The sequence below is a fragment of the Schistosoma mansoni genome, chromosome W (assembly GCF_000237925.1).
Source record: "Schistosoma mansoni strain Puerto Rico chromosome W, complete genome".
In the NCBI taxonomy this organism is placed as follows: domain Eukaryota; kingdom Metazoa; phylum Platyhelminthes; class Trematoda; order Strigeidida; family Schistosomatidae; genus Schistosoma; species Schistosoma mansoni.
In genome coordinates this window covers 31,373,964-31,400,298 of record NC_031502.1, presented here as the reverse complement: position 1 = coordinate 31,400,298, position 26,335 = coordinate 31,373,964, and the positions used below count along the sequence as shown (strand labels likewise).

General features: G+C 34.2%; 2 protein-coding genes across 2 annotated transcripts in view; both read left to right on the top strand.

Annotated features, from left to right (window-relative positions):
- Window positions 1-788: 788 nt before the first annotated feature.
- Smp_058190 (putative dna double-strand break repair rad50 ATPase) lies at window positions 789-11,726 on the top strand (the record flags this gene model as incomplete). Its single annotated transcript, XM_018789371.1, has 9 exons — window positions 789-887; window positions 932-1,022; window positions 1,052-1,193; window positions 1,224-1,352; window positions 3,751-3,874; window positions 5,183-5,389; window positions 7,484-7,603; window positions 9,240-9,341; window positions 11,613-11,726. The coding sequence occupies 9 exons, from the start codon at window positions 789-791 to the stop codon at window positions 11,724-11,726; spliced, it is 1,128 nt and encodes a 375-aa protein (XP_018654821.1).
- A 5,345-nt stretch (window positions 11,727-17,071) lies between these two features.
- Window positions 17,072-26,335, top strand: part of Smp_153480 (putative cation chloride cotransporter) — a 43,039-nt gene continuing 33,775 nt past the window's right edge. Inside the window, exons 1-5 of the mRNA XM_018789370.1 lie at window positions 17,072-17,121; window positions 21,397-21,601; window positions 21,645-21,779; window positions 23,264-23,398; window positions 24,306-24,445. Coding sequence (XP_018654820.1) covers window positions 21,475-21,601; window positions 21,645-21,779; window positions 23,264-23,398; window positions 24,306-24,445 — 537 coding nt within the window. The 5' untranslated portion in view covers window positions 17,072-17,121; window positions 21,397-21,474. The remainder of the gene's footprint in view (window positions 17,122-21,396; window positions 21,602-21,644; window positions 21,780-23,263; window positions 23,399-24,305; window positions 24,446-26,335) is intronic.

Genomic DNA, 26,335 nt, shown 5'->3' with positions numbered 1-26,335 from the left:
AATATGAAAACCAGGCATTAAATACATAGTTTGCACATCTTTCATTAGTTGTTATTTACAAACCTCGTGATTCTTTTAATTCTGTTATCAGAATAGCCTTCTGTCTCCATTTCTGTTTTCTTCAATTAAATATTCTCAATCTTCTACTGCCATGCATTCAACTTCCGACTAGTGCTACGTACCTGTCAATATAAGTAGCATACACCACGGTACCACATACAACAAGCAATTATCAATTCAGTTTTTTACTTGTTGTTCTGATCTGTCGAACGATAGCAACATACTTTTAGATCCTAATAAGTCTATATGCATTCTAAGTTTATTTGTTTTAGGCTATTCAAGATTCCACAACCATCGTAGTTTGCTTTACATCATGTTGTACCTAATAGTTTCATGGTTAGTATTTACGGACTTCTGCGGGCATTGTAAAGTTTACAACATAAAATATATTTCTAAGTGCCCAATACATGCGAAAAGTGATCAGGTTGTGTGTGTGGCCCAAAAAAGCTTCATTAAAGACGTCGTCTTAATTATCTTGTATAAAATGAACCATATTAAATCTCAATATAATATCACGTTTCATTTTTCCCAACATTTATAATTTGTGCTGCAGGTTAATCAACTAAATGTGTGCTTTGTTTGCACATTAAAAAAGTTTCTTCTTTTTTCATTATAGGTTCTTGGAATTATTGAGTAGAGATTTATTGGTTCTGTTAACACCTTGTCGACGCAATTCCGTCTAGAGTGTGAACGACAGTTGGTCAAATGTAGATAATAGTAAATAAGTTATGGAGAGTTCTACTGCTTTTTCACTTTGCGTCATTTTGCGCGATGCAGTAAAAGAGTTCAAAATATTAGCAAATGTCGTTGACATTATGCGGAGAAAGGTCAGATAATCGATCAGTTATTAAGTAATCAAATCTAAATTTAGAAACAGAGAGCCAATTTGAATTATTCAGAAGCCGAAGAATTTGTCGTTAAACAAATGAATAAAATACTGGAAAAATACTCGTTTAAATACAGTACTTTGTAGTTAATTATCGAAATGTAGGTGCCAGTTTCCAAGATATGCATGTGGAGGTGCTCAAAGAATTACAGAAAATTCCAAAAATTACGGAGTATCCATCGACTGCGACAGTCATTGAAGACTCATTTTTTTCCACAAAATATATGGAGAAATTAATGAAGGAAATGTAGGTATTCGTCATTTTTTGAATGAACAGATTTTGTTTGATTGATGTTTTTGAAAAATTGGCAGAAGAAATTCAAAATACGGGGTCGTGTGATACATTGCAACAGTCAGTTGACAAAGAAGAATCAGAATTCAAAGAGATAGAACATATCCTGGAAAGGTAGGTCATAAATGTCTCTTAACAAAAATTAAGCATGAATCCGTTTCCATAAAATCTGTAGTCATACGGAAATGCATTTTATTCGTTTAACTATATTATCACGATTTTATTTATCGGTTCACAATTTATAAAACCCACGTCATTTTTTAGGACAGCTTGATTCCTTATCTTAATTGCCAACTCGATTTTATACTGTATAATAAGTTATGTCACCAGGACTAAAATATCATTCTGATCATACGTTAGGAGCTTAAGGTAAGTGTTTTGGGCTGTTGGATCAGTTTACACGGTTAAAATAATAGCCATGAAACAATTCGAAAAATTGAGAAGTACTGTGTGAAATAAAAGGTTTCGTCATAATACGCCTCAATAATAAGTAGTAAATTAGTTGTCAGTCTCTTTTTTAACGATGGATTGGATAATCTGAAGTATCTACTTGGAAATAATTTACATGTTTCCGCATCTTTTAAATTGGAAGTAAAAGTGAGAATATATGAATTTTCGTCTTTCAACAGTAATGCAGTCGTCTTTTCGTGGTTTAAATTTAAAAATCGGTTAGTTGTTTAAACTAACACTGATAATCATACTATTGCGACTGTGATCTACCAACTTGTTCCGCTGCAAAATATGTACGGGAATTAGTCTCTGAACTAGTTAACGGCCCTGGTGTGCCAGGTTACCTAATATGACCTTGATAATGTCTATGCATGAGTTCGACTTGTGACTATTAGCCTTGAGAGCAGAAGACTATCCTATTCGCTGGCTAATGATCTGTTAAGAAAGCACTTATTATTTAACAAGGAAATAGAAGACTGTTGCCACCAATTCTGTATTTAGTTATATCTTATTCAGAAGAGTACACCACTAAATGTGTAAATAATTGAACTAGAACGCGTATTAAGTGGAAAATTTCAGTGTATTTTAAGTAAATAAGTTGAAATCAGCTTTTATAATAGTGTCAGACATTATGAAAAAAGTTAATAAGAGTTAAAAATTCTTGTTGAATGGTTAAATCGACATTTTTATGCCAACCAGTTTGAGGAATATATATATAATATGTGGATTACAATTAAATATTGACACAAAATGTTCAAGTGACCTCGTGTATTCAGTTCAATACTATATTTAGAGGATGAACTAGGTGCAAGATGTCACGTTAGGTGGAAATGCCAAGTTAATTCAGTACAACTATTTTACAAATTCCACGGAATTATAAGTATCGAATCGATCCAATCTCATACAAAATTTACGCATCTATGCCGTTCACTTTTAATTGGTATTTTTTTAGAGTCAGTTACAACAAATCGACATTATAACTAGCCTAATACTGTTTTCTTAATCTTTCAGTCATTACATTAAAATCCACAGATTGCCAAGTAAATTGTGCGTACATAGTGCAGTAACTAGCTGAGATAAAGATAAAACAAATAAAAATGTTCATGTTAACAACATCAACTAGTAAATATGATGATGAGAATATAAAAAGGAGGCACACTGTAATGGTAACATTTGAACTATCAGTCCAATACACACTGATGGGTTGAAAACGATCAAAAGCTTAGATTATTTAAGTTCTGAAAAAGCAGATTCTTCAGTTAATCCATGTTTTTAAATGTTGACAAAATATTTTACCTCTGACGTTATACTTGATGCACATTCTAAAAAAACTAAAGTTGACCACTAAAATTTTAGCTCACTGGTCTAGAATGATGATGCTTTCAATGCTTAAGTGACGTTTCAGGACTCGATTTTAGTCAGGTTTTGTATATGCTCTATGAATGAGTTTTAAGCTAGAATGAAACAACTATCTTGGGTTTCTTAAGGATTCCCAAGGTTATATTGTAGTGTAGGTTACTACATTAAGCCCACATAACTTATTCTAGCTTCTGGACAGGCCAATTTATCCATTCTTCTTGAGTAGTTACGTTTTGACCTTGTTAATTATTCAGTTATCAACCCTGACTGTTTTTATATGAACGTATGTGTGTGTACACTTAGCCTATTCATCATATGTCTGTAACTTATTTTATCTCGCTATAAATGGAGTTGGTCACACGCCTTCTCCACTGCGCGCCATCTCTTTTCGTTCTCTTTTCTTCGCTTCATTCGCTTCATCCCTCTGATTGTCTGTCCAGATCAGTGAGTGTACAAAATATATGTATTGAAAAATCTATTCTCGTATTTGACTTATTTAATTCCGTGATTCACTAGCACGAGTTAAGTCGATTATTTTATACGAGGATAGTCAGGATGTATATTTTAACAATCAATCATACGATCCAAGAGCAGTCAGATTTAGGGTCACTAAAATATTATTATATGATATTCTCTCACTATCTCTCCAGAAAATTTTTCTAATCAAAAGAAAAATACAATTTACATTTACTGTTTAAAATAGAGAACGTAAAGCACGTGAAAAAATCAAGGAACTAAAACATAAGATTCAAGAAAAGAATGAGGAAGGTATAAAAATCATTGAACAAGGCAAAGAAACTATAGCAGATTTAAAAGATCAAGTTCAAGTAAATCTTATCTTTAGTTGTTTTTCTTTTGAGATTTAATTTTGGAGGCATCTGTTTGAAACCTTAATTTAAGACAAAGCATACTTTTTGTAAGAGATTAGAAAATATATAATACTTTTAATTATATACAATTCTATTCGGTTATTAGCTTAAAATAATATTGCTACATTATAATTGATTGAACTGTCACTAAATATTCCACAATGTTAAGATCTAAAAGCTAATTTTGATAATTCCGATTACCTTTATGATAATTTTGTATAGGAAACATAAATTGCAATTTGCCTGCAATGAAATAATAGTCAAATTGTAGTGTGGTCTACTTATATCCATATAAGTAGTATATGGCGATGGTCTGACATAGAATGTATTTTGGCAGAAGACCGATAAGGAAGGAACTGAAATGAAGCGCTATTGGTAATAAATGCATGAAAAATAGAATTAGAGAAGATGAACTGATATTTACAGAAGGAACAGTGAAGATTGAGACAATTGGTTATTTTGCAAATTAACTGTTTGCTGTATGGTTATCAGAATTTAGTGAGACAGTCTCTAATTTGTACTTACATACATTCGATTGTCCCCAACCGGTATTTAGCTCACTAACAAATTACTTGTTATCAGTGCTTCGATAATACTTATAATTTAATAACTTCAACCTACAAATATCCAGTGTTTTTAAAGTCTTTGTTTTATAACGATAAATAGATTTTATGGACTGCTGCTTAATGTAACTTTATTTTGATAGGTGGATAAACATTTTGTGTTCACAATAAGTGATGAAACTTAGGAGGGGTTAAGGGAGGTTTTTCTTTAAGGGTCGAAATTTTGTTAGTTGTCAACGCAATAGGTTTAATAGGACTTTCAAGATAAATGAATTGGTCACTGGGCTTATCTGCTACACTCTGTGTAATTAGACTTGACAGTGACTTATATTATTCTTGAAACAATTTGTGTTTTAAGAGTAGGATAAAAATTTTCTCAAAAACTATAATTTAATGACCAGTATAACTATTTCCTTCTTCCGATCAGCATGTAACGGCTAACATTTAAACAATGGAAATAATCAGGCTTTAGTATCTAAGTCTTTGATAGTGAGAAATTTAGACTTTATAAATAATAGATTCAATCTATTTTATAACCAACTTCTTGCTAATCAATGTTAACAAGTATAAAATATAAGTTCATTGCTATTTAACAATTATTTACATCAGGCTGAAAATTGATTATCGCGTTACTCATTACAGCCATTAAGTAGACAATTTACAAAACAAACTTATTATTATTTCTTTTATCCTATAACTCAAGGAAATGAAAGCTAAAATAATTATGGAAGAAAAATATATAACACGTTATTCTGCCGTAAAATTGGAAGAATTCCAAAGTCAGTGTGATCAAAAAGAAAATGAAATCAAACATCAAATGGATTTGGTTCAATCAAATCGTAGCACAGAAGAACGAGTTCATGCGGAGATTACATCTTACTTAAATGATCGTATATCATACTTAAGAAAGGTATCTATCAATATATATATATATATATATATATATATATAGAAAGATGTTAGGATGAATGGAATGCATTTCGATACAAACAGAAAACTTGGACAGTAAATTCAGCTTACACAACTGTATTCCTCCATTATGTATGACTCGTCTATCGGCAAATTTTTACATTTTTATTGATGAATAGTCAAACTGTCTCTTTCATTTTTGCAGTTGAATGATTTACGATAACATTCTGGAAGGCTATAGTTAGTAGTTATCATATTAAAAGTAAGAGATCACACAATCATAACAGAACGAATAAGTGCTTGCATAATTTACCAACATTGCTCGAGCTAAAACAAATGAACGCTAATAGTATTATGTAACGGATAAGAGTATTTGATAACAACTATTTTCTCATGACAGTGGAAGGCTAATTGGTCTTTCTTTCGTATTCATAGTTCAGATTAGAAATATCAAGTCGTATAAGCCTATACAGAGAGGAGTAAAATTAGTGTTCTTTGTATTGTTAATTACTTTGAATGTTTTAGATATATCTCTATTTCGTCTATTATCTGTCGAGCATCAAGCCATTGTACTTGCGCAAACTTGCTTGTCAGTCAGACATCAGTTTCTAGGAACAAATTCAGGCAGCCTAGTAGAAGCCTTTCTCCCAGTCCTTTCTGAACTACTGGTACCACATGTGTCTGTAAATTTATAAGTTCATTTCAAGATGATATCTGAAGGACATTGACTTATTTTTGAATGGTTCCATAATTACTTGTTATTGTATGATAAAATCAGTTTAGGTTCAAGAAAGCTCTTTTTCAATACCATCACAATTATTCTATCAATGTTTTTTGAAATGTCACCTTTCTTAAGGAGAAACGAATAAAAAACAGGTCCTTTTGCTAACTTTCTTCCTTATTTCATAGTAAATACCTTTGAAACTAGATATTCCATGAAAGAGGTGGTGATTCCAAGTTCTTTTCATTTTATCGCTTGAGGCCGATATTTTAGCTTTATCTATAGTCCTTTCGTCTGGTCAGGATAAATAACTCAAGATAAAAACTATTACATTTTATTTATTAACACTACGAGTTTCTTTTCTCTGCATGGTTTTCATAATAGCTCTATCGTTTCTTTGTCTTACACAAGTCTAAAGTATTGTACTGGTAATCAAATTTCACTGTGAACTTAAAGTTTGAGTGAGGATATTTAGAATGCAGGGTCATGGAAAAGATGAGTGATTTTATTTCAGTGAATAAAGATATTAACATACCTGGATAAGTATTTTTCATCCCCGATTTAGGATTTCAGTTTTGTTTGTTCGAGGTTAGACATAAGGATATAGTCCAAAATTGGCCAAATCAAAGAACATTATCATGAGATTACTGATGTGGGTATTATCTTGTTTATCATAGAAAGGCAGAAAGTTACAATACAAATCGACAAATATATTTAAATATCGTACTTTATTCTCTTTTCATTGATCAATAGACAAGCTGAACTTCGTAACTTACTCAAACACTGCTATATGTAGTTACAAAATATACACGTGCACGATTCTTTAAATCAAACAGATTAGATCAAAACTTACAAACTATTTTATGAGTAATATCAAAATTTCATGATTTGAGAATCTAAAAGTTTTCAAATTAGGCAATATAGAATTCTCAAAGTGTTTGTCTTTGCTAATAGCTCATTCAGTAAAATCTCTTCAATAAATAAGTCATTTTAAGCAAGATTCTCATCTATAAAGTTGGCAGGTGTTTTAAATTTTGTGGTTGGATTGATGAAATTTATACTTATAAGTCTTTACGAGACTTCCAACAGTTCCGAAGATTTTGGGTTTTATCGATGGTGAAGACTTGGATGGACACCACTAAGGAGTCATACACTAGAATGAAAAAGCCATCCAGTATTTGCTGATTGTCAGTGCTTGTCATTCTACGGTCATTCCGTGATGTAAACTATTGAGTTCTACAATACTCATAAAACACGTTTAAGAATATAATATAAACAAACTGCCCTTTAAGTGTCTTAATTTTTGTCATTGAATTCAGTGGCATATTAGTTTACATATTATTAATAAACTGATAAATAACTATTTTTTGACAGCATGAAGAATTCTGGAAAGAGAAGTCTGACAAAGATATTACTCAATTCAAACAAGAGCTAAATCAGCTTAAAGACAAAAAACAAAATAACTTAAGTAAACTTAATGAATTATCTTTATTGGTAAGTTCTAATATAGTTTTATTAATTTAAGTAATGCTTATTGATTAGTATGTCCCATTCATATGTTTGCGAATTTACATAAAGTAGTACTTCATGAACTAATAGTATGAAATAATATAAATTTTTTAAATAAAGTGACAGACTACCATAAGATCCCGATTTACTTTAAGTGGATCTAACACATTTAGAAACAATCTAGCCAGTTCCTTTTTATTAGTTGCTTGGATCTTCTCGTTGATGTTTAGGACTGTAAATAACCAGTCTATTTTTGACATATGTGGATCCTGTGCTGATTGTCCCGATATTACTATTAAGTCATAATGATTGTAGACAGAGATGTATGGTGGATAGCGGTGGAATCCAGGACGCGCGTTTCGTCTTGTTTAAGAATCATTAGCTGGATGTATCTGGATCTCAGCACTGATGTTCACTCCGAAACTTAAACCCTGTACCGTTTGCCTCCAATACCATCGCATTATGCATTTAGTTACTGAGTCCAGATAGCCCGCTTCTAGTCGGTTTTCTAACCAGAGTAACACTTTTATTAATGAAAGGATTTACAACAAGTTCTTGTGATTGAATTATTTTCTAATTCATTTTAATGTCGTTTCGGATTTTCTAGTTTCGGAGTTGACTTATTACTTATTTATCAACAGGCATAGATAATTTTGGTAGGGATCTCTGGAATAGCTAATGACGCGAAATGTCTTTCAAAGGACCAAGACTAAAGTAGATGGATTTTGCGAAAGACTAGCCTTAAACCTTTGATATAAGGGTCTGATCAACAGTAAAATACAGAATAGTCAGTGAATACATTCTTAAGGCAGCCGGTGATCAAAGTATGTTTGTTTGCCATCCACTCAATATTCTAAAGCCAATGTGCCAAATTGATTTGAAGTCAAATTTTACTAGCTCTTCTGCATAGACATTTTAGGTTTACTTACTTGGAGTAAGGTTGGGTGTTCATGAATACTGTTTCACTTTATTGAGAATATGATTGTCTTGCGAATCCGTTGTTATAAATCCTCTTTAAAAGGATGTGAGGACTTCTCTGTATCAGAGGATTTGGGGTAAATGAAATTTTATTGTTATCGGACTACTTAAACATTCAGTCTCAGGAATTATAAGTATTCCTGAAGAAAATATTTTCTCACAGAATCACTTCAGTAAGAATCATTACCATCCTCTATATTCCAGAGCAAAGAGCGTTTTATTTTACGATAAGCTCATTTTGATATTATGATGTGTTAGAACCAACTGATTGACCATGTACATGTCCTCATCTTTGCCTTTTAAGTCCAGCTTGTTTTGTTTTGGGTAGAATTATCGAGATCTGAAAGTAAATTAACTAGTGGAAAATTTGGAATTAACACCAATGCTTCAAAAGCTAGGTGCTAAAGTTTCTGAATCACAGAGTTACAATCCATATTTTACATCACAGAAATTAAAGTCAAGCAATCCATATAACTTTATGTGTAAAAATGTTTCTAGTCATGTTTCAGGTATCCTTGATCTCAATTTTAAATTATTCAACTTTTATGGAATATTTGAATATCCAAGAGTTTACAACTTTCTATGATAATATAGATGGTTCGGTAAAAATCTATGACTACGTTATCTTGACCTTTTTTTATAGTATAAAGAATATGAAGCCGTGGTTCTGTCCGATCGAATTGAAAAAGAGAAAGCTCGTCAAAGAGAAGAACAAGAAGAGTTGGAACTATTTGCAGCTTGTAAAGTAAGTTTAACATCACAGGATCTACTTTATCTAGATACGAATGTAAATTATTGATGATATGGATACAAAGAAATAATATTCATCATTATTAACATTTACACTTTGTTCATCTTTTCTATTAATTAAATTAAAATACCAAATATTATAACTTCACTAATTGCTTATTTCTAAGCATAACTTATGTAATAAAAATCTAGTATATATAGTTTGTACATTAATTTTCAGATAGAAATTAGGGTTGTCTAACATTCAAAAGTATTGAAACAATTTACAATGTCCAAATGTAAGTTAATGCATTGCTGGGTTGGTTGCCTCCATGTTTACCTATCAGATAAAAGCTATTAAGCTGATGGTAACTGGATATACATTTTATCCTATGAACAAAGCTTATAAATTTTAGCATCCTATTTCAAGTTTCTGTTTTATATGACATTTTATCTTCCTTTGTTAATTAAAGTAATTTGATACATCCTCGACGGTAGAAAAATCACTCTTCCGCACAAACTATTTTATATTAATGTTTCTTCATTTGTTGTGTTGGTATGGTAGAAGTAATTTTTATTCAGAAGTACTGCTAAATAATTGGTAGCTTAGTATAACCGACTAAATAAAATCAGATTTCATGACTTAACTATCATTCAGTTACTAAATAATGACTTTTAACACCGATCAATAAGAATCTATGCATTCTCTTCTTTTGTGAATAAACAATTCCATCACTAAATTTTCGAATATTCGACGCTTGGATAATCAACTGATTAGTTATATACTATTTTTATCTGGTGCTTCAAGGATTTTCGTTAAGAAGCATTTACCAGTTTCCTGAGGATCTACATTTTTGATTCCGAAAATTGTCTTAAACAGAAATTATACGTTCACTTAAACAACCAAAAACGTATTAATTATTTCATAAGATAATTTATAAAGATTAATTCAATAAGAAGGTAGTTTACATCACAAGCTAACTTAAACATACTGTTGACAACAGAAGATTGTTAGAAGATCCTTTATTTTTAACTGTCTTCCATCTTATATCGATCCATGAAAAGAACTATCATCAGATAAAGTTTTATTGTTTTTTATTATTGGTTTTAAAGATTTTATTTGATACATCATAAAAATTTTCAAATGAAGATATGAACAATAATGTTATCAAGTTGAATTGTTCACTAACGTTGAAAGTAAACCAAGAATGTGTTTATACCAACACTGAACTGGAATATTAATTAAAAAATATTTTATCGTCGAATATATATGTAAACAATGTAAATTTCATATAATAATAATAATCTCTTGACTTACTTGAATAATTTTTTCTGGTTAGCGCTCTTTTAGCGAGTTGGTTTTCCACGGTATGAGGTCGCTAACCCCATGCCCAACCCTTCTCCTTTATCTGGGCTTGGGACCGTCAGTAGCCTCCGGAGGAGCTATAGGCGGAGTTTACTAATCTCTTGAATGTGATATAAAATAAATTTTCACCATCCTTTATTACTACAAATTGGACTTAATTTAACAATACTATGTAATTCACAGTCTCAAATGTATAAAACTGTATTTTTTATCAAATGATATCACTGAATAATTTATATTGCTTAAATCTTTTTTAATAACAAAATCTTAATCCCAAATAACTTATGTGACACTTATTTAATTATTCCAGATTACGGCTTTATGAAATATATGCCATAATATCTAATAATTGATTCCATTGCTCGAAAAGAATATATATAATACACAGAAATAAAGAGCTAAAAAGGTACTGATGTCTTATCATCTCGATATACTCAAAAGGAGAACAATAGCTTTATTACGGTGACATTTTATTTTAAGTTACGTGCAAAATGTATTTTATTTAGTTACAACAAGAAGCAAATACCATTCTATGGTAAGATTTAACGTTCAAAATATCAAACTTCTTAGGTGTTCCTAAGAATTTATTTGAAAGTAAAGAGAAATTACTTAAAAATAAATCTAGAAGGAAAGCTTTCAAACTTTAGTATACACACTGAAAATAAGTGACAAATTTGCTTGATACTACACATTGGGTGGTTTTCCTAGTGAATAATATGAAACCATTTATATATTTAAGGAATCTGATTAGTTTGTGTTCAAATCTTAAGTAGAGCAACGTATGTTTGCAAAGAATCCAATCAGCGTTTTGCATAAGATAATAATTTGTTTTTATTACATCCATATAAAGTTTTATTTTAACCTTGGAAGTGTTCAGATTATTTCTTATAGTTAAACTAACAATCTTTATTTTGGATTTAGATTCAAAATTGGTGGCGTACTGTTTGCGTTCAGCATAATCTTGGTCCATATGGGAAAAAGAAGAGAAAAGGGAAAGGTTCGAAGACAAAAAAAGGGAAAGGAAAAAAGAAGTAGATCTAAATTTCTTGGGATCAAACGGATTCATAGAATTTATAATTGATGTGAACATGGTTGTTTCAACCGCTACAATAATATGGTAATAAAAAGTAACGTGGCTGTAAAACAATGTGAATTGATTCCATAAATTCGAACGTTACTTTTTTCTATGTAATGCTTTATGTAATGAATACTAATTGATTTCAACAGATGTTCAACATATTTCTTTAAAGTTTAATTTAAAGTTCATTTGTATTGGGTCAAGTAATACAATAAACAGTTCTAACCCTATGGGAATCATATAAAGGGATTGTTCTTCAATTATAAAGCGAATGCGTAGTCTAATGATGCTGTTGGTGTTGTATGATGACATAGGTTTGCCTTCTACCCAATATATAAGATAATTTTATGTGTGTACACCATCTCATGATATCTGTTGACTTCTAAAATAATGAATAAATCTATTTTTTTCATTTCTTGGTACTGATCTAAATGCTCTGATAACATTTGGTATCTGTCTATGCGTCTGTATTTGATGGGAAGAACGAAGGTGTAACTCTCAGTATTTGAAGCATTTTGGATAATTACATAGGATGATAGTAGACTTCAGTATGATAGAATGAAATCAGAATAAATTAGGTCCTTTATACGACTAAATGCGTACTGACTAATGACGTGTAAATTTCAGTTGTAATTCTGAGCTAGAACATCACTAATAAAAATGAAAAAAAAACATTAGATCTATTTGAAAAAGCGTTCAACTTATTGACCAGTTAGAAAAATGCCTGCTAAATATTCACACATCTGAGCCGTAAAATGATCTTGATAGCTCCTCTGTTTCCTAAGTTGACCCATCTTCTTCTTTTATGTTCTGAATTTCTATACTGTATACAAACGTAACATTTCAGATACAACCAGATATCTTAGTGATTGATATCCGGACGCCTAACAGGACTGTGTCAAATCACTTTCGAAAGGAACCAATGAAACGAAACCGTTCTTCACTTTCGTAGATGCTTAGCAGTTGTCTTTCACTTTACTACTGCCTAAGTTTAGCAATATACATTTTGTGGGTAGATTTTTTCTAAACACATTTCACTGTATATTTTGGTGTAATACTATAAGTCAGGGGTTTCGTCCACTTCATACTTTTTTGAACATTTTCTTACAACATTGTTTCTGTCATTGTTTTTTGTTATGTACTTTTCTGAATCAACAATGCATTCAACCAGAACGTTGCAGATCAGATTAATTCACTTGAAATGATAATCTGAGTTTGACTTTTCCAAACACTGAAAGCCTGATAACTTTCAAAGTTAGGAGAGACTGAACATGAGCACTTAGCATAATTCATGATAAATGAAAGTTTTGCCTTGTTGGTATGTATTACTGTTAGGTGTGCATTTGGTGACTTCTCGCTTATGATTGCATAGCTGTCATCAAATGCGATTTCCTTATCTACGCCTTGTCTCTTTATTCAATATTGTCTGACAAATACTAAATCGAGAGAGTAAGTAGATTGAAATTGCCAACGTAGTTAGAATGTCAGGACCACTTGCATTTGTTCGTTCATAACGGAGATGGATTCATTCTGGTTGATTTGTTCAATTTTAGCCCTACTAATCAGGGCAGAAGTTTACTGAGGTTAAATCAAAAGACGATATGAGAATGTCAATCAAAAGTAACAGTGTTCTCTAGTACTGTCATTAGCCTTTTTACTAAAGACATCTATTAATCTGAGCGAGCAGTTGTTGTTCGGGATTATTCACAATAAAATTGTCAACAGGTTAGATAATAAGTTTTCAAGATTGTATTCAGGGACTGATCATAGACCATTATTATGGCAGCAACAACAAGAATATGACGACGATATTTCAGATTCCCACGATACTGGAGTCGTATTTGAAAGTTGGTTGTGCAACATTTGCAAACCTCATCAGTACTGTGAAGCTGGATAATAGAAATATGCAGCTTTCTAGAGGATAATATTCTGAGCTATAACTTTAGGCTGTTAAATATAATGATGTTATAGATATTCAGTGCTTGATAACGCTCTCGTCCGTAACACTATTCTAATCGAAGATCTAAAAGTTAGTCAATCTAGAAGCTAAGGGTGTGGGAGTTCAGAGGTATAATTGGAAGTTGGTAGATGTGTCGAGAAGTCGATGATCTTAGCTGACCGATTGTTATGAGTGGTGCACAGCATTGAATACTCAATAGTGATCTGATTTTTATGCTTGACCGAGCGCCTCCAGCTAGGAATGAATAATCTTTTTCCATGCGTACTTCACGGGATAAACGCTGGTCAATCAGAGGTATAGAATTTGAAACTACAAAAGGTCAATGCACGGTGTTATCAGAAATGTACTTCATGCTTGCACACGAAAAGTATTTTAACAAAGCGAATTAACAACTTAGTACTTACTTACTTACGCCTGTTACCCCTCGTCGAGGAGCATAGGCCGCTCACCAGCATTCTCCATCCAACTCTGTCCTGAGCCTTCCTTTCCAGTTCTTTCCAGTTGCTATTCATCCTTTTCGTATCTGCTTCTATTTCCCGGCGTAGTGTGTTCTTTGGCCTTCCTCTTTTCCGCTTCCCTTCCGGATTCCAAGTTAGGGATTGAGTCGTGATGCACATTGGTGATTTCATTAATGTATGTCCTATCCACTTCCAACGTCTTTTCCTAATTTCCTCTTCAGCTGGAAGCTGGTTTGTCCTCTCCCATAAAACGCTGTTGCTGATAGTATCCGGCCAATTGATGTTGAGTATTTTGCGTAGACAACTGTTTATAAATACTTGTACCCTCCTGATGATGGTCGTAGTAGTTCTCCACGTTTCATCTCCGTACAGTAGGACTGTCTTGACGTTCGTATTGAAGATTCTGACTTTGAAATTAGTTGACAGTTGTTTTGAGTTCCACATGTTCTTCAAGTGTAGAAATGCTGCCCTTGCTTTGCCAATCCTCGCCATTACATCTGCATCCGATCCTCCTTGTTTATCAATGATGCTCCCCAGGTACTTGAATGTTTCCACCTCTTCCAGAGTTTCGCCATCAAGTGTGATTGGGTGGGTGTTCTCTGTGTTGCACTTGAGAATCTTGCTTTTTCCTTTGTGAATGTGGAGGCCTGTCGATGCGGAGGCTGCTGCTACATTTGCTGTCTTCATCTGCATTTGTTCGTGTGTATGAGAGAAGAGGAGGACTAGGTCATCTGCAAAGTCCAAATCATCTAATTGATTCTGAGAAGTCCGTTGTATTCCGTATTTCTACTCAGATGTCGAAGTCTTCATAATCCAGTCAATCACCAGAAGGAAGAGGAATGGGGAGAGTAGACAGCCTTGTCTGACTCCGGTCCTTACTGGAAATGCATCTGTCAGCTGTCCTCCATGCACCACTTTGCACTGTAGTCCATCGTATGAGTTTTGGATAATGTTGACAATCTTTTCAGGAACTCCATAGTGTCGAAGAAGTTTCCATAATGTTCTCCTGTCCACACTGTCAAACACCTTCTCATAGTCAATGAACTTGATGTATAGTGATGAGTTCCACTCAATTGATTGTTCAACGATGGTCCGTGGTGTCGCAATCTGGTCTGTGCACGACCGATCTATACGGAATCCAGCCTGTTGATCTCGAAGTTGGGCGTCTACTGCGTCTTTCATCCGATTCAGTAGCACTCTGTTGAAAACTTTTCCTGGTACTGATAACAAACTGATGCCTCTGTAATTCTCACATTTGCTCAGATCTCCTTTCTTTGGTATCTTGATGCTCGTGTTCGGCTGTTGTTAATTGCTATCTTCTTGTTCTTCCGTTCTTGAATCTTGTTGAGGGTTCCCATAGAGATCCATTCCTTATGATGATGCTTCTTAGAACCGAGAACCTCCTGACACGTTGAAGTTAGTGCTTCTTTGATCCCATTCCAGTTGTCCTCCATCGTAGTTTCTTGTTCATTCAGTAGATCCTGTAAAGCTTGGAACCTGTTGTTGATAGTTATCTTGAGTTCTTTGAGCTTGTCAGTATCTCGAAGGAAGGCTGTATTGAACCTCTGTAGTGCTGTTTGTCCAGTTGTCCAGTGTTTCTTTAGCTTCAGTCTCATCTTGACCACAACCAGGTGGTAATCTGAAGCTATGTCAGCTCTCCGGGTTTTCACATCTTCCATTGACCTTCGGTATATTTTGTTGATACAGATGTGATCTATCTGGTTCTCTGTGGTGTGGCCCTGCGAGGTCCATGTGGCTTTGTGTATGCGCTTGTGTGGGAATATTGTGCCACCTATGACCAGTTTATGGAAGTCACATTGGTTTGCAAATCTCTCACCACTTTCGTTCCTTTCTCCCAGTCCATGTCGTCCCATGACGTCTTCGTATCCAGTGTTGTCCATTCCAACCTTGGCATTGAAATCTCCCATCAGAATGGTCAGGTCTCTGGTTGGGCACTTCTCGAAGATCGATTGCAGCCTATCGTAGAATTGGTCTTTAGTGTCTTCATCGTAGTCGTTGGTAGGCGCATAGCATTGGATGAGGTTCATTTTAATGCTCTCTCTCTTTGTTTTGAAGGAGGCTTTGATGATCCTTGGTCCATGAGATTCCCATCCAACAAGTGCATTTTGTGCTTTTCTGGACAGCATCAATGCAACTCCTTGTGTATGTGGGGCATTTTCTTCTTCATGACCGGAGTATAATAGAAGTTCCCCTGAAGATAGTCGTTGTTGTCCAACCTGCTTCCAATGTGTTTCACTGATTCCAAGCACCTCCAGGTTGTATTTTCTCATTTCTGCAGCAATTTGGAAGGATCTTCTGGTCTCCCGCATTGTCCGGACATCCCATGTACCTATAAAAATTGTCGCTCTAGTTGTGAAAAGGTGCATCGGCCTCATGACTTCCGAAGGAACTCGGCTTTCATCATGAGACGTCATAATTATTCCTTCAACTCCCAGGGCAGAGTTTAAATGGTTTGAATAATTTTTTTTGGTAAGCGTTTTTTAGTGAGTTGGTTTTCTACGGGATGGGGTCGCTAACCCCATGCCCAACCCTTCTCCTTTACCCGGGCTTGGGACCGTCAGTAGCCCTCGTAGGAGCTATAGGCGGAGTTCAAATGGTTCAAATGGTTGAGGACGGAATAGAAGAAGCTTTCGCTTAACGGGCTTCGGTGTCTAGTAGCAGTGGATCACCAATACCTCCAGGCAAAAACTTGTGGTGACAAATGTCCCGACCAACTTAGTAAAAGTGGGTTAAATCATCCCTAATCATTTACAATGCATGAAAGTGTGTAATTAATAACATTAATTTACAATACTCAACATCATGCTACTAAAAGATTGTTTTGCATATTCGCAGTTATTTGCCCTTCTTAGGTCATGTCCTTGAGGAGGTTACTATCACCACTTGATAGTTTCGGTTATTTGGATTTTAACGGTAAGTTGGTGAATGTTCGCATCTCATAAGTGTTGCTTGCTACACATGCCTCTGTTTAGGTGTGTGTAGTTCATTCTTCAGGTAATTAATTTTGTAACAGTAGCATATTTCTGGTTTGATTTTTGTGATCTCAATGTGCAGTATACCACCTAAAGGGTATCCTCAAACAACCAATTAGATAAAGGCGAGCAAGTGGGATGGAAGGGGCATCAAATTGTACAAGGATAATAATGACATTCCCGAGCGACGATCGTTATGTATTTTCATTGTTAGTGCCAAGTCTTAATGTCATTCACGAAGATCTTCAAAAACAAAATACAGGCAATTGGTTATTAATAAGGAATATCGTTATTCATAAGTGGTCGTGAAGTCAAACAGCATTTCGCAACAGGCACTTCATTATTTCTGGAGTTTCACATTCATGTCGGAAATTCTGCACATGGTGGAAAAAAGCTGTAATAATAATTAAATTAAACATAAACAAGACTTCAGTGTTGATGTCTTAATTTAATTGCAATGTTACTATTGCGAAGCAAAGTAATCTCCTTGTGAATTCTAAAGTTTAATGGACACAAAAGCTTGCAACGATAGCAAACGGCTGTAATTTGTTAAATAACTATCGGCCGAAAGTATGGCTTACGGTTTTGTTCTCTAATACTAAACACCCCACCTATAGAACAGCAGTGAACAGTTACAACTTCAAGTTGGTACATACATGATCTTGTTTTCTTCGATGACGCTTTTGTGTTTTGTCTCATGTTGTGAAAACACCCTTGCGTAGCGACGTCATTCAGTTTTGCAAGTTGTTTTTCATTGGCGGATGAGGACAGGAACCGAGTTCTTAATGCGCCTGGATGTTTTGAAAAAAAGTTCTCACTTCGTATGCACCTGTAAAACCTGCACTTCTGAAGTGCTCTTCTAGATGAAGTGTTAATTAGAGTAAGATGGCTGGCAGCTTCAGGTGTCATGACGTACGACTATAAATAGCGCATAGATATTTTAGATTTATCGTCTATTAACCGCGTCAACATGGCCATCTGCGATACGAACAAATAATCCAGTGAATTTTTTTGACTTACAAATTTTTCCCTTATGTCTTCTTGCTGAAGACAAGCGTCCAGCGTTCCCAGTTCCTCTTCATATGACAAAGGGAACGGCGAACTTGACAGTCCGAAATCAAATTGTTGCGGATGTTTACGCCCACCAGACTTCGACATTAGCTGCATAATGTTGACTCTCAAGTCTGAAACAGCAGACCATATGTTCTGCAGTACAGCATACAGTCTATCAAATCTTAAGCACTTTACTCAATCGAACAAGTGACTTACGCTGATGCTAACTCACTGCTCACGCGCCTAGACTTGGACGTTGAGGGTGACGTATCCAACTGTGTCAAACTAGTTTATTAACATCTTTAAAGTAAACACGCCTACTTGGCAATTGGTGAGACAACGGTGTTCAGCAACCAAAATTTAGGATATTGGACGTGGATGTTTCCAGCATGCATCTCGGCCATATCCATGTCAACGGAATTTCACAGAAACCCTTCTTTCCGTTTCAGTGCACCTCTACGAAATGTTGGTAAGATTACTGTACTGACCTCTTCAGCTTCTCATTGTTTAGTGGCAGTGCTTTCGTCCGTAAAACTGTTGATACGTTTAACATCCAATTTGTTGAACGAAGCCGACAACTCCTTTGCGGTCTGGAAACTATCTATGAGAAATGATCGTTTCTATGTTTGTAACTCATCGCGTTCGTGAATGACCTTACACTTCAGAGTTGACCGGTTGTCATCTGATCGGGCGCTGTTTTGTAGGTGCATATCAACGAGGTCATCAAAGTCCTTTCTTCACAATCCACTGTTTTGCTACAATCAGAACCTGCCTCCTGCTTGGTGCGTCGATAAGTACGAACTGTTTATTAGTCGGCTAAACAGTATGCAGAAGGTAAGGAAATGGTGTAGAGTAATACCATCAGCAAGGATTTAAAAAATATATTCACTTAGACGTATACAACAATGGGATAATTACTACATTATTAACGCTTAACAGTAATACATTCACAACCCATATTTGCTAGTGACTAACTACCGAGCACATAAATATTCCTTTATCACTAGAAGGTAATTGTCAGGTGAAATAGTCACGTGGGTCTGTGAATGGTCTAAATTTCAATAATCCGTTTTCCTCTGTATCAGTGACTAACCCAGACTTTCTGTGTACTATTGTTACATTTTCGGGCCTGAATTAAGGTATTTCAGTGTTCCTAAGCGTAATTGTTTTTCGGGGTCAGGCTTATCGAATGTTTGTAAAGTAGTGGCCGATATGCTAGCATGCAGCCTACCACATAAATATATCTCATAATACTGGACTACTTGCTTTGCTGCAGCGTATCCGCTATGCACTGATTTCTCAATCTGCCTTATACAAGACTCATATGGGAAGGCGGAAAAATAATCTAGAGCTCCATGTGTGCGAACGTCATCAGGAAGATGGTTCAACAAATGCACATTATAAACTAAGTTTTCAGGTCCATAACACTATTCATATTCCTTAAGAAAATTAAGTAAATCATTTCTGACCGAATCTGTTGTGCTGATATGTAATCTGGGACTCACTAATGCTAAATGTTTGAAATTCAGGTACAATGGTTGTGGTAAACAATGCTGAAGGATTACGGGGCTTAAATGCAGAAAAAAACAATCGACACTGTCTCTTTCCATACTGAGACAAAGTCTAATGTCCGACATTTACGCTGAAAGTATAAATGAGTGCTTGCAACACAACTTGGTGTTAACTTATTTATGTCCATAATTACAGGTTCGTTCATGTTTCTAAGTCTTTTGTGAGAGGAATCTGTCCACAGATTGATTAGTTTCTTCGTCACACCTAAGTATACCGCGTTTATTGGATCTAAAGGGAATGTTGAAATCATATTAATGACAAATGTTTCGAAATTGAAATGGCCTTGATAGTGAGTTGGTTGAATCTGCTGACGAGAACTATCATCGGTTTGCAATGTATGTTCACCATTTGGAGACGTCATACTTCCGTCAAGGTGCCAACCCACCACAACACACCTATCGCGACCTGCTTTCCGATTGTGATTACCTGTGTATGTAGCATTCGAACGAGCAGGTGCGTCACGGGCTACAGCGACCAGTTTAATGGTTATGCATCTATTGAACTTAACACTATGCAGTTCCACATCGCTCATTTCTTTTAATTCAGAAATGCAGTCCGCAGATATTTCGTTGAATTCGACCGGCTTAGTATTCCTTTCATAAATACTTATTATGAACACATCACTAAACCTAGGAGCAACGATGCGTCCTAGTATACGCCATAATTGTTGACTAGAGCTCCTTGAAATCGAAAGTCCGTGTACATTTATACGCAAGTTCAATGTTTCAAAATCACAAGTACTCTACCCAAGTTCAACATATCTTAGAAGATGGGTTTTTAATCCGAAATGGTAGTAAACACTACACAACACACTTCAAATTCATAAATGCCATATTTATCTGTTGTTCCCGGTTTATGGACTTCTGTAAACGCAAATAAACGTCATTACATTCTACAAGAAATGGATTAACGATTTCACTCCTTTCACGTATCATTATCGTCCATCGTCATTTCATTGTTGTGACTACCGGATGCTATCACAGTTGGTAGGTTTTCATAACAATTAATTTCAGTGTTGACTGCTATTAATGAAACATAAATCACTGTTTATGTCAACTACCGTTGATCGCGTTTTCATCGACAAGTTGACTAAACGAAAGCAAGTTATGTTTTTTTCATGAAATTCGTTCGCATTTTATCCCACTGACAAGTTAACCAATAACCTCGTTCGTCCTATGATGTGAACTTAGTAAAGGTCAGTGAGAATGTTTGTAGACGTAGGGCAACAGTGAACTTGTTAATCATCCTTGGTTGTCATAGATAGACATATAACCGAAGGTGGAATAAAATGCGAATATGGGATTCGCTTACTGTTAATGTGGTAGCATGTCGTGTTTATCTGGCTTTCCAGAGTTAACTGATATATGACTGTCAAAACCTCGATAAGTAAGTCAGGTTTCAAATTTTGAACTTGACGTTTAAAAACTAAAGGCCTTGATGATTCATCCATATTTCTAACACGGGTAAACACCATAGTAATCCCATAGATAGAAAAAAGGATACATAGTCACATATTATTTGGGATATCAAGATTGTTATTGTTATTACTAATGACTATTTATGTTCATTCAGTTTCCTTTCTTCCATGTAGATCAATATTCTCATATGGTATTTTTGGATATTTGTCCCTCAGTGATGGTATAGCCTAAAAACTAATCCATAAAACCCAATGGCCGACATTAATAAACCGCTTGATGACAATGTTGTCATTTCACGTCGTACGTTGAACACATTTGGTGGCGTGTTTTGCTCTGTAACATTATCTCAGTTCAGTAGTGTGATATTTCTACGTTTAGGTACGTCTAGTGTTTTTCTATAAAAAAATTGCTTCTCGCGTAGGGTTTATTATTGCTCATGCTGGTTTGCTGGAAAGTATATTACAACTATTTTTATCTTATTTCATCCTGCTGCTGACCGTATTTTCTATATGCGCAATCAGTACAAATGGAGCAGTTGAAGGAGGAGGTGTATATTGTATCCTTTTCTATTGTAATTAGAAGTGCTCGTGAGAAAATGAGTCGTTCAATGATTTTCATGCTCAATTTTTCATTTAACTTGTCACCTCAGATTGTTTTTAATTGTAGAAAATCTGATTAGATTTTGTCATCGGTATATAAAAGTACTAATCACATACTTTTCACCATTGTGTATACATGTACACGTGTATCGAAGGTGGCTTTAACTGAACTGAATTGTTACCGAAGTATTTTATATTTATCTCAAATTTGTGGTGATACTGCTTGTAGTCTTTTATAATAGGGACAATAGTCTAACTGATTTATTAATTTTTGTGATTACTTCTGGATGAAGTGCCTTCTTAAAAGTTTATCAAGCAAGGTGAACTGTTCGCGTAGGAAGTACTAGTTGTTAACCAATGGATTAAAGTAATTACACTCTAATCAAAGTTCATTTGGTAAAAATTTGTAAAATTATTCATTATGGATCCAAAAGTGCCTACACATAAAGGAGAAAATTAAGTAATTGAATTGAATATGAAACCACTCAGAAGTTTCACTAGTTATGATATATAATGCCGATAATAAATCTGAATTTTTAAAATTAGGTCAAGGGTAACTGCTTCGTTATAACAATACCATACCTGAGACTCGAATAATATTGTCATAACATGTTATAAAAATCTAGTATGTTTCTCCATAATCATATACTCTGGTTGAAATGATTCAGAATGACCACATTAACCGTATTTCCTCTAATCTTTGACTTTGTGAATCATGAGGTTTCTAGACAATAATACATACATACCATATGTTCACCAGTTTAAAACTTTTCGGATACTGTATAATTAACCATAAATGGTGTGTGGCGGCCTGAGTTACCATATTTTATCAATAACAGGTAGAGGAAGAGCAAATAAATCAAGATTTTAATGTAATTTTCATAATTTAGATCACGAACTGATCTTAGTTGAACCACCATTGGAAACCTGGGAGTGCTGGACGGTTTTAGATAGTTCATGAAATAATATTATAAGTTTCAATTTAAACAAAGGTAAAAAATAAATAAGGATATTGCATTGGGACCGAAGGTCGCCAGCCATTGAACACGACTACTGCTCAGGCAACCAGAAAGTTCGCCCCTCCATAAATGCCTCTATCCAATAATGAATTCACAGACTGTTGGGATTTCTTTGTTTAGACACATGTAGCTTTCTACACTGGTCCTACGCCAGCCAGCATTGCTTCGGGGGAGGCTATAACCAAACAATGTCCCAGATAAACTAACTGATTATAGTTTTAGGTTTTATCAACCAATTCACAACCATCATGTCATACTCTACGCCGAAACTGAATGTTGTGTAGAGATGTATTCGTCCAGTTCTTAAGTTCTTATTCAAAGTGAGACAGTTATCACGGTATACATCAATACATTTTTGTGTTTTCTGAAATTGTTTTCACATATTGACTGTAACCGATTTCCTTTATGAAAAAACCAATTAGTCATGCTTAGTAGGACTTTAGGTCCTGAATTCGGTGGAGCTATTGGATCGATATTTTTCTTCGCACAAGTTTGTAGTGCTGCTTTGTATATAGCGGGATTAGTGGAAGCTGTGCTAATAAATTTCGGTCCTGGAGGTTAGTTGGTTTTTGTAAATATAACTACGAGAAATTATACTTAAACAATCTTTGCAAGCGAAATATAAACCTTGTCGGTCGTACTTATTTTTCGCTGATGAGTTTTATGTGATATTTACTCACCGGTTGGTGTTTTTAGGACTTGCAATAAAATACTGCAGCTCAGTAACCACCTTCACAGATATATATTCTTTGGTTGGTCACGCCTGTTATTTGAGCGCTTCAGATTTTACTCACTCGTTATGAACTCTGAAAACAATGTAAGATTTACACTCAGGTTGTTAGAAGTCAGTTATTTTGACCACTAGTTGAAGTCCGTTGTCAGAGACTAGACTCACTAAGGTATACTCCTAATTAGTCGTAAAGCTATTGTTCACCATAATGTTGTTTTCTTCCTAATAGTTCAACTGTAAATGTTTCTTTTTCATTAGGTAGTGCTGTTTTGAAGATGAAAGATTCCTTAAAATTGTGCTCACAGATGAAGGTTAATTTCTGACCCATAGTTTTGTTGTTGGAGGCTCCCAACATTTTCATATAAAATTCCTTTATGCTAGGTTATTTCGTTAATCACAAAAAGTGTTCGTTTTTAGTATATTTTCGTGTCGGTGATATATTCTGACATAATCACGTTACTTGTTACTGTGTTAGCAGCGAAACAAAAATCGTCCATTGTAATAAGCTCTTGTTACTCATCATGTCAGCCTTCACAATGCGTAACTGAGACTGCTCGTTGAGTCACTGAAAAAATAATGATAGACTAGTTTTAAAATACGATTTTGAACTTCAACTATAGGAACTGTATTATATGCGCCCTAATTCTGGGTCAGAAGTATTAATGATACTTCACACTTAACGTCTTAGCTTGTACTAGTTTCATATTTTTGTTTGTATTTATTCTTTTTCTAAGGTATTTTATTCGATGGGGTACTACCTGGTGAAAATCACTGGTGGAGTTACCTGTATGCTATAGTTATTCTTGCACTTTGTATGTCTATCCTATTAATTGGTAGTCAAATGTTTGCTCGTGCTCTGTACTTCATTCTTGCAGTAAGTTTAGTTAAGCTGACATTATGCTTGAAATAACGTGTGGTAATTTGTGTAGAAACCTAAATACATCTAATGCTAAGAACAGTAATCCCCCTTATAACTTTATGAAGTTAGTTATTTGTTTTTTTATGGAATGGTGCAGCGAAGTTCAGGTAATAATATATTGGAAACGTACACATATTTGGTCAAACTAACAGTACCGTACATACCTTTTGCATTTCCAACCACACAACAGTCTTCATTTTAAAGATATTCGTCATTGCAATCTGATATCAACTAAGTAAGCATAAAAAAACACAGGAGGGACTAGACAAATATATCATCCTGGTTTAAAGCTCCCTCCTCATAATGCTCACGCCTACATCCTTCAAATTGTTACTGTACGTATACATTATTTTTTGCCATGAACGAAAATCAGACAAATAACACCATCAAATACTTTCACACCAATGTAATGTTATTTTTTTTCAAGATCTGATAGCAAAATATCACTTAGTTTTTCATCTAGTTGTTGGTTGACTATCCACATATTCATGAACATGTCATATTTTAAATAGAGTTATATTTTAGAAGGACTGATGAAAAGCGTAATAATATTTACAATTTATATCTTCAAGCAATCAATCTTATGAATATATATCTACGAATAAATATTGATGTAAATCACTATTTGATGGTCGATTACAGGTTGACATTTTCCGATCAGTTCTTTCTAAACTTTTATATAGTTAGGTATTTGATGACATTGCTTTCAGTTTTAATAATTTTCTCTCCAAGTGTCTTTATTTTATTGAAGTGACAATTCGGCTATTATGTATGATAACATATGTTGTATAAGGTTATTCACTGAATTTTCTATTCATTTTTATCATGTGTTCACTTTCAGTTATGACGATTTATCCTGTACCTGCAGTTAATCTAGTTGATTTTAGTTTAAACATAGTAAGGTTCTGTAAATCGTGCAAATTTCTCAGTATAACATTGTTTCTCGTTTGTGTGTTGAGGATTATGAAGTTAATACTTGTAAGAAATGTCAGAATATTACGAAATTGTTTTCGATGATTATTCTAATGACATTGACTGTTGATGAGACGAAGCTAAAAATGGATTACTGTCACTGAGTTTTTTTTCATAATTCACAAAATGTAATAATATTAATGCACTAAGTGAAACTATTGTATCTTATAGTTAAAATTTATTAGCTTCATATGCTTTATTGTCCAATTTATATGATATCGTAGTGAACATGAATTCGGATGGGGAAAACCAATTTATTGTTTAATGCAAAATTACAGAGTGCTTTTGTAAAATATGAAAATCATACATTAGGTACATCATTTGCACATCTTCTTTGCGTTGTGTTTTACCTACTCCATTGTTCTTCTAATTCTTTCTTTATTCGGATTGCTCTCTGATTTCCTTTCTATTCTCTTCAATTCAATCGTCTGCTGTCAGGCATTCCACTTACGATCGTGGCTACACACTACTTATATCTGTCAGCATAAGTAGCATACTCTACAATACGATTATCAAATTCATTATTTTCTACTTAAGTTACGGTTTAACATGTTAGTTCACCATAACTTCATTATATGGTGGCTGATATACGATTAACTAGTATTGGTGTCAACTTAACGTATTGACTGGAATATCTATAATTAATTTTTGATTTCTGACTTGTTTAACATATCACATTAATACTATAAAATTCTCAATCATAAATTATTCTGACTTTACTATCAAACTTTTATAAATGTTAAATTCATTAAGCGGAATTGTTTTTTCCCGTCTGTGTTTTATCATGAGAATTTTCTTAAAAGTAGCCTAAGATAAATGCCCTTTGGTTCATTTAATCGCTTATTTAGATATCCCTTTTTCATCTGAGTTCTG